Source organism: Myiozetetes cayanensis, unplaced genomic scaffold (assembly GCF_022539395.1).
Source record: "Myiozetetes cayanensis isolate MyiCay16 unplaced genomic scaffold, myiCay2020 scf12, whole genome shotgun sequence".
Lineage (NCBI taxonomy): Eukaryota > Metazoa > Chordata > Aves > Passeriformes > Tyrannidae > Myiozetetes > Myiozetetes cayanensis.
This window is the reverse complement of record NW_026086826.1, coordinates 4590488-4599966: the sequence shown is the minus strand read 5'-3', so window position 1 is coordinate 4599966 and position 9479 is coordinate 4590488. Positions and strand designations below refer to the sequence as shown.

General features: G+C 45.7%; 1 protein-coding gene across 1 annotated transcript; it reads left to right on the top strand.

The window, feature by feature from the left end:
- The first annotated feature begins 2106 nt into the window (after positions 1 to 2106).
- On the top strand, positions 2107 to 9167 carry PRDX1 (peroxiredoxin 1). Its single transcript, XM_050307559.1, has 6 exons — positions 2107 to 2176; positions 4971 to 5089; positions 5783 to 5936; positions 6222 to 6344; positions 7146 to 7276; positions 8783 to 9167. The coding sequence occupies exons 2-6, from the start codon at positions 4984 to 4986 to the stop codon at positions 8866 to 8868; spliced, it is 600 nt and encodes a 199-aa protein (XP_050163516.1). The 5' UTR covers positions 2107 to 2176; positions 4971 to 4983; the 3' UTR covers positions 8869 to 9167.
- Positions 9168 to 9479: the final 312 nt, after the last annotated feature.

The window sequence follows — 9479 nt, the reverse complement described above, 5'->3', positions numbered from 1 at the left end:
TGTTTTTCACATCAAGCAGGATACACGGGAGATGCTGTGATCAAGGTGATGGATGTAAAATCTAGCTTGGTTTTGGGTAGTTCCAGTGTGCTGGCACTGCAGGGCCTGCCAGCTCCTCTTTGTTAACAGATGAACTACTTATTGTGTCCCTGTGTGTGTGGATGGGTGCAGAGGCCACTGGGCCTCTGATGCTCCATGCTAATCAGGTACAAGCTGATCCTGTCTGGCAGCTATTTTAGCAGAACACTGCACCACGGTTATGCTGCTTTGTGGAGAAGCAAGGTGGGGAGAGAACTCCATCCTTCTAGCACCTGCAGGGGTGGACATGCCCTTTATTTCCTGGGAAACCTAATTTTTTTAAATCTTAAACAGCATCTTACATCTAAAAATTTGAAAAAAGCTGCAGAGACCCAGGTGCTTGCTGAACAAGGAGTGGCCCTGACAAGGTATTACTCCAAAACCTCCAAAAAATTGATGTTTGGAAAGACAAGCTCAGAAATCAATCAAAAATAATGAGGCCATGGACATATGAATGGAAATGCAATGCTTATGCACAAACCTGGAACAAACTGCCTACCATATTGGGTACATTGTGCACCTGAAAGTATGAGAAATGAGCATAACAAGCATTAAAGGAGTCAAAAACCAGGAGAAAGAAACTTCTGATTTGTCCATTGGTAAACATGCCAGAGTTGCATTAGGACTACATTGTTCTAGAGGTTTTAATTAGGACTGCCTGACCTTTCAGGGGTTCATCTGTTCACAGTTTCATTGGTCTGAGGTGATTACAGGGAGGTACATACATATCTCACCATATAGACCTCAATTCTCATGACAACACTGATGTTAAGAAAGTAGCAAACTTCTTTCTTTAAAAGATTGAGTATGCTATAACAATAGAAACAGCGTTAGATAAATCATTTGCAAGAAGAGAGTGCAGATTTTTTTTCCTGAGTACACACGTGCATGTTACTTGCTTTTATTATTTTGAGACTAATTTAATCTGATCCCAAAACCAGCCATCTCTGGGTGAATCACCACGTGGGTTTGGCCACCCAGCAACACTACACAGCGATCTCAATTACAGACATTTAAGTTTGTTAATCCTTTGCGGTTTTCTCCTTATTACAATTTGTAATCAAGTTTTAACAAGTATAAGAAACACAGCTGTTAACTGCAAAAAGGCAAGTAAAAATCAGTTGGTAAATGCATTTCTTACTTTTGACTAAAGCAAGCATTTTTATCCTCAATACGTGCTTAAAGGCCTTTAGTATTCATTATCTAATAAAGATTTAATATTTAAATTCGGGGTTTGGTCCTCAAAAAGTACTGCTTCTGTTCACTCTTGGATCCAAACACAATGCTTATGAGGATTCACTGAGGCCAAATATCCCTCAGAGCAGCTTCACTCTGTGAATGATGCAAAACTTCCTGAAGTAATTGTATCCTCCAAGAGTTTCCATACCACCACTGAAGCTGAAAGGTTAGACCTCATTTAGTTTTCAGCTGGTTTTGCTGACTTGCATGGCTTGGGTCGGCGTTCCCATTGATGGGGAAGAGTCAACGAAAGCCTCGGGAATGAGTGGCAGGTTGAGGAGGCAGTAGGTAAAGCAGAGCAAGAGGATGGAGGTTTGACCCCGCACCTCTGTAACACGTTGAACTGATCAGTATTGAAGTATCACAGAAGCATCAGCAGCACTGTGAATGCACATGGCTCTGTTTATAGGTTTTGTTTTACTACTGTCAGTGGCCAACCCTTAATTCACCTGAATTAACGCGCCAGGCATCTTTTATGCTCCCTCAAAGCGCTGTGTACCCTCCGAGGACTTCTAACAGTCGCGTCTTGGTTAATGAAGGCCTTAAAAAAGCGATTTCTCCTTGCGCTAAGCCCATCAGTCGCTTACAGCCGCTTACATTTGCTATTTCCACGGCACCTCCCGGCGCTGTCCGCAGGGAGTTATCAGCGCGGGGAGCAGCGCGGGTGCGGCCCGCGCCGATAACCGGGATGTGCCAAGTCATGGTGCCCTGGCGGGCGGGGGGACCGGCCCTGCCCCGGGACCGGCCCTCGCGAGATCGGCGCGCCTATAAAGGGGGCGGCGCGGCGGGGCCGCCGCAGTGTGGGGAGCGCTGCTGCAGGGAGGGAGCGCTGCGTGTGCGGGACCGGCCCGGGCTTCGCGTGAGTGTGCGCGGGACCGCTGCGGGGGGGGTGGTGTTTGCACAGTGATTATTTTACCTTTTTTTTTTCTTCCCCTTCTTAAATTTATTTAGGGGGCTTTTTTTCTTTTTCTTTCTCTCTTTCTTTCTCGTTTGCCTTCCCCTCCCCCTCTGCGCAGCTGCGCCCTTGGAGCCGAAGCGCGCAGGGCTCTGGCCCTGCCTGGCTCGCCACGTCCCGGCCCCGAGAGGAGCGCGCTGCGGGGGCTGCCGAGCTTTTCCCGCGGTCAGCGCTCCGCTCTTCTTTTTAGCGGGCAGATAAGTCCTTCCAACGCCCCGGCCTTTATCAGCGCCGCACGGGGAGGAGCTGCGGGAGGAGCGCAGAAAGTGCCTGCTGGGAGCCGAGGGGTGCGTCAGCATCTCGCTTCTGAGCTTTAAAAAGGAAAAAACGCACCCGAGTGCTTGATTCGGCTCGGGGACATGGAGGGGCCGGGTGTCCCCTGCCCCAGAGCAGGGTAGCAGTGGCCTTGGCGCAGGGGGAGGCTCGGGGGTCGCCCCGCAGTGCCCGTGGGCGGTGGGTGCCTGGTGCGGTGCCCTCGGTGCGGTGCCGCTCTCCGGCCGCGGCTCCCGCATCTCGGCCGCGTCCTTGTGACGGTCTGGAGGTGCCAAAGTGGGTGTGGTTTGCAGCGGCCTTTCGACTTTTGTTCGAGGCACCCTAAAGGTATGAATTGCTGGTTCGGAGAGCAGGGCCTGGCTCATTGTAATTGGCGTTTGAAGATAATTGAGGCCGTCTGCGGCTGTGAGCAACAAAGGTTGCTCTGACCGGCTCCGAGTGTTCGTGATTTACAGCGTTCATTCTGCTCTCCTCCAGAACGAAAGGAAACAACAATGATTCTGTGGTCTGTTCCTCTGTGGGTTAGGAAATGCTGTGGCTAAAAACCCGAGCGTAACACGTGCTGACCCCAGAGAGAAAAGCAGAAAGGTTGGCCAGGTCGCAGCAGGCGCCCCGAGGAAAGCAGATGCGATTCTCTTGCAGTACGAGGCAGCCGAAATCTCCCGCCGATGTTAAAAGGTCTTCATGTTACCTAAAATGGGGGCGATAACTTGTAGTTTAGGAAGGGGAAGTATTAAAGAGCAGTCTGATGGCTTCTGTCTGACGTTGAGTACCTAGTGAAATACTCCGGGGGATTGCTGGTGGAACAAATGCAGGAGGACTGGCGCAGTCCTGAGCAGGAGTGTGACCTTGGGCTTGAGAAAAGAATGTAATTCACTGACAAAACGCGGGGTCATGCACACCAGGCCACACAGCTTTTGCTTATAAGATAAAACCGGCCAGTTGGAGGCGTCTCAAAATACTGTGCAATGGCTCTTCCACCCTTCTTTGTGCAGAATTGCACTTCGGGAGCTGCACCTGCCTTTGTGGGTACAGGATTGTTGATGTCCTGCTGCCAGGCTGCTTCAGTTGCATCCTGCAAATTCCCTCTTGCTCTGGCCACCTTTATTTGTAAGACTCGCTCCCAGACTGCTGCAGTTGAAGACTAAACCCTTGGGGGTGAACATGGGGATAAGGAGCTTTGTCGCAATAGGCATTTAGAAACACCGAGCATGTTGGCACTTTTCAAAATAAAAACCGAGAGGTGGATGGTTAATGTCTGTGTGCTGCCGGGGGGAGCGAGAGAGAAACTTTCAAAGGTAAAACCGTTGCTAAAAAGAGTTAAATGGGGTTTGAAAGCTAAACGTTTGACTGGAGGGCTGTTTCTCCAGGAACAAAGTGCCTGGCAGGGGGGGAAGGAGCCAAGAAATGAGGTGCTCTCAACCTTTTTTAGAACGGGCACAGTGCCTTGCAGGCACAGCGTGGAAGAATCCTTGTAACTTGGCTTTCCTTAGAAACATGCTAACCTTTGAGGTGCTTTTTTGTTTCCAAGGCAGCTGGGGCTTGTAGCTGTGTATAGAATGACTTAAGTGAAATCACTTCTAAGAATATTTTGTTAGCTGCAGAAATAAGGTTTCTAGAGTTGGCAATTTGAACGATTGTGCTCTGGGTGCAACTGGAATACTAAAGTGATGTTCTGCATTCCCAGAGCGAGCAAAAATACTGCACAGGGCGTATTGCAGATGACTAGCTTTTAGGGCAGGCAGCCAGAAGTGGAGTTCTCTTGTCCTTGTCTACTCTCTTACTATTTTTTCAATAGACTTAAGGAGAAAACAGCCTGGCTGTACTGATTAAAGACTTGGTGAAATTTTAATTGTTAACATAGAATGTGATTTCCACACATACCACGGGTCTTTCTGGTTGCAAATAAAAAGAAGGTTTAACTGTTCAAAGGGTTAAAGTGTGTAGTTATGCAGAGCACTGTTCCCTAGGGATTAACAGAAGTTATTTTCTTTCAGAATCAACAGGAAGATCAAGTTTGAGGTCTTAAATTCCCTTGTAAAATTGAACAAGGGTCTTCTCATTGGAAGGTCTAAAAAACAGACTTTCTACTCATCCACCAAGTGGAATGGGAAGATATTTCTGAGTTCTGCTAAGGCTCTAGGCTAGCCCTTTCCCAGCCTCTTGAGCTGTTACTGCTTAGATAACCATTACTGTATCATTAGGAGGCCATGAGCCAAACATGTTGAAGTGCTGGTAGTATCTCTGTAGTGGCTTGAGTACCCAGGTGACAAAGTTAAAACTCGTGTCACTCTGAAGCCTTGTGGAGCAAGGCCAAGTTGTCTTTGGTGTTCAGTCTAGATTGATAAAATGCTTTGAATAAATGCTTACTTCCTGGTGCAGAGGTACCATTATCTGAACTGTGTTGGTGTTAACTCCTGTCTAGATTAAAAATCAAGATGTCTTCAGGAAAGGCTTTCATTGGAAAACCAGCCCCTGACTTTACTGCCACGGCTGTAATGCCAGATGGACAATTCAAAGACATCAAACTCTCAGACTACAAAGGTAAGTTTGTGCCTCTCTAATGACACAGATAATCTGGCCATAGGCAGAAGGGAAGGGTATCTAAAGATACATCTTGATTTGGTTCCAAAGTAATAGTGACCACTTGGCAGTGGACTGAAGTGTGGAACTTAGGCAGTGGTTCTCAGTGGTGGCAGGAAGCTGTCAGCAGCATGACTGGATGTCCCACCTATGATAACTGTTGCTAATTAGCACAAAACCCCTCCAAGCTGTAACCTTGCATCAGGCTTATTGCCCTGTGTCTCACACTGAGACTGGTGTAACATCTCCAAACTATGTGGAACAGCAAAATCTTCTCTTCCATCTTTGTCAATGAGAAGTAGATTAATTCCTTTAACCAGTGAAGTCCCTTTCTGTAGAGCACCTCTTCAGTTAAAATGTCTCCTTGGCTTGTAGCCTTTCAGACCTGTGGCATTTCTCTTTTAATTGTCAGCCACGGGGTCTTCTAGTGTGGCACACCCAGAGGTGTTCTCTGGGCAGGCCTATGGGAGTAGAGTCAGGAGACAGGCATTCCCTGGCAAATTTGACTGTCTGGTTTTGGAGTAGTTTGTCATTTACTCTTTAAAGGTAGTTTTGTGTTAAGACTTTTTACCCTCTATCAGTATTTGAATGGTTGATATCAAATATAACTCTTGAAAGGCTGAGAGGGATTAACTGGTTATGCTGCTTTTCTAGGAAAATATGTTGTGTTCTTCTTCTACCCCCTGGACTTCACATTTGTCTGTCCAACTGAAATTATTGCATACAGTGACAGAGCTGATGAATTCAAGAAAATCAACTGTGAAGTAATTGGAGCTTCTGTTGACTCTCACTTTTGTCACCTTGCCTGGTAAGAATCATCCGTTTTAACCTAATGGAATGTTCTGCCTGGCCTCAGTTCTTGCAGGAACTGAATCCTGAGTGTATTTAAACTTGCTTAATGAAGTGTCAAAGGCACTTGGGAAGTATTTGTAGTGCCAGCTACTTCTGATCAGAACTGAGCACAACTGGTCAGTTCTTTTGTTGCCTCCTGGCTGACTGAGTACGATACTGCAGAAAGGATCAGCTTCTGTTGTACCTTTAACCTTCATTCTGAACTGCCCACATTTGTAACATTTGAACTTCCTTCTTTTAGGATCAACACTCCCAAGAAGCAAGGCGGGTTGGGCACCATGAAAATCCCCTTGGTTTCTGACACAAAACGTGCCATTGCCAAAGATTACGGAGTACTGAAGGAGGATGAGGGTATTGCATACAGGTAAATACACCAGAGGGTAAACTTGCTGATAAGGTCTTGTGTTGCAGTACGAGGAGCATGTCAGATGATCACAGAGCTTGTGAGAACTTGAACACCTGCAGCAAACTGAAGCTGTTGGCTGTTCCAGATGTGAACTCCTTCAGGCTGTCTAACACTCCTACAGGGGGAGATGCTGCTTGGTTCTCCTTAGTGCTTAGACTTCTGTGCTTTTGTCTAGTTGGATCAATGCTGCACAGTGCAGGAATATGATGCAGGTGAGCCTCTGCAAACACTGGTAATGCAAGACCTACATAGTCATGAGAATGATTACAGATATTTAGTGATCAAAGTACAGATTAATTAAACCCCAAGCCTTATCTTTTAGTTTGGTATAAATTGCTGAGGGAGCTGAATTCTTGCTAACTTTAACCTGACTTTGGAGGACTGAGCTGTTTCTGGTTGGGGTTTTGAGAACAGTGTGTAGGATTTTATTTTTTTTTTGGATGTAAGAATGCCTCTCTTTGAATTTACTCTTTTTCCTTGGGTTTCTCTTCCATTCTGTCTTTTACTAAGATCTTCCTTAAGTAGGAAGCATTTCTTTCCTGCATCAGTGTTTTGAGCTGCCTCCTGTCCTTCCTAGTTCCTGCTGAATGTCAGGCTTTCAGTTGCCAGTGTTTCAGTGCTATAAGGGTGTAATATTAGATGGCACACTTACTGCCATAATTGAATACTGAACTTTGAGTTTTTGAAACTCATTTCAACCTACTCAGTCTTTCAAAAAGCTGTGTTTAACTTTGGGGTTGATTTTGTTTGTTTGTTTAGGGGCCTGTTCATTATTGATGACAAGGGCATCTTGAGGCAGATCACAATCAATGATCTTCCTGTTGGCCGTTCTGTTGATGAAACCATCAGACTTGTCCAGGCCTTCCAGTTTACAGATAAACATGGAGAAGGTAAGAGTTTATTCATTTTAATTCAATGCTTTCTCTGAAGAACAGTATTGAGTAGGCAGGTTAAATCAAGGATTACTGAAAGGTGCTAAGTCCATGTATCAATCTGTGCACAGCAAGTAATTGTAGTTCTTGAAATGCAGCTGGTTCTGTGAAGCTGCTTGCTGAAGGACACCGTAGTTCTTTATCCTGTTCCAGTTAATTGTCCACTGAGTACTTGCTAATGTTGAGATCACTTAAATCAAGTTGGTGATGGATGTCTTGTCCAGCACAGAGCAATTGTATCCTTTCCAATTGAACAGAAAATACTTGAGACAGAGATGAAGAACATGAAGAAACATGATTTAGATTCTGCTCTTGGATTTGGTAGGTTGAGCCCGCCAATTCTGAGGTAGTGTTTGATGCAGTCTGTTAGGCAAAGCATTCAGATTCCCAGAAAGTCTGCTGATCCTTCTGTCAGTATGTAGTGAGGGGAAAATAGAGGAGTCTCTGTGCCCATAGTTCAAGGGTGATAAGGTGCTTCAGGCTGGCAGCTCTTCTGCAGGAATCGAAAAACAAAAAGGCACCGCAGATGAAAAGTTTAAACCAAGTTTATAAACTCAGAATTGCTACGTAGGTGTTGGTAGTCTTCTGTTGTCATTAACTAATGACATGTGTTGCTGCTGGGCATACTTAATGTGCTTCAGAACAGGTAAATCAGTTGCAGGTTTTATTTTAATAAGCTACTCTTGTGGCTCTGGTATAGCCTGAAGAGAGTCAGTCGTTCTGAACATGTCAGGTGAGGGAACATCCCAAATACTTGATGGAGCAGTCACATGTCATGCAAATGAAGCCTTCTGGGGTTTACTGTGGCTTGGAGTAGCAAAAGTTTTTAGAACTAGGACTGCATCTAAGCTACTCAGGAGAGACTAGAATAAGATGGGTAGCAACACTCAGAAGCTGAGATCACTGCAGCTGTAATTGCCAGTGCTGTGTGGAGCAAGCACCAAGCAGTTGAATGGCTGTAAACAGGGAATGCTGTGGCTGCAAATTTGAGACCATGAAACCTCTGGGTCGTGGTGGCTTTCTGATAGCCACGTAGTGACAGTTTAACGCTTTTTCCCCCTCAGTGTTAAACTGGAGAACTGGGCACGAGGGTGAATTAAAGATAAGGGAATACAGACTTGACTGGATGCCAGGAGATAAATGTACTGAGAGGGTGTTAAAGCCTCTCTGGCCTGGGCTGATGGAGTTGGTGTTGAGCTGCTGAGCTTCTCTGAAGCCCTTAGGTGGGATGGGGAGGGGGTGCACGTGTGAAGGACCCCCTGATCTGTGGGCAGACACCTGGTTCACTTGCCCAGTGAACAAATAAAGAGTAAAATAAACTGAACACAGTGTGACCCTGCATGCCCCATCTGTGTGTTGCAAAGATGTGTACATGTTCTGAGCTGCTGTTTTGCCCTCACTGTTGTGTAAAAGGTGTTCTGCAGAAAGCAGCTGGGAAGACTTAAACGCTCTTTATCGTTTCAGTGTGCCCAGCTGGCTGGAAGCCTGGGAGTGACACAATCAAGCCTGATGTTCAGAAAAGTAAAGAGTATTTTGCCAAGCAGAAATAAACATTCAGCCTGAGTGGAAATTAGAATGCCTTACGTAAAGAGCAAAGCATCAGTTACTGAACTTTGACTAAGTCATTGCATCTGAGTCAAGGGATCATGTTATAGTTGTAAGCAGTAACTTTTTTACTTGAAGGAAAGTTTGTCCTGTTGACAGTACCTTCATAGAAAATACTAATGATCAGTATCTGTACATCAAGCCCTGTTGACCTTAGTGACAATGCTGTGTATGTGGTTAGCCATGTGTTACATATAGAGCAGTGGTATCCTTTTGTAACTCTATTAAACTTGTGAAAAGAGCACCCTGTCTACTGTTTTTCTGTGCAGTTGTCAGGAGGAAAGCGGTGCAGGCTGCACTTGTGGACATGGGCATTGTAGTAAATGCTGCTGATGCTTTTAGGTAAAGAGCTTTGCTACAAGGTAAAGGAACAGGGTTTGATTGTTCTGTCAAGACTTGAGCTCTGGGCACTGCAGTATTGCTCAAAGCACAGATGTGACTGGCAAAGGTGGGGCACATTTTCATGCACCACATCAACGTGCTCATTTCTGCATCTGCTGTCATGAGAATGGACTGTTCAGGGTCAATTTCTGGGAATCCAACATTCATTTTGAAT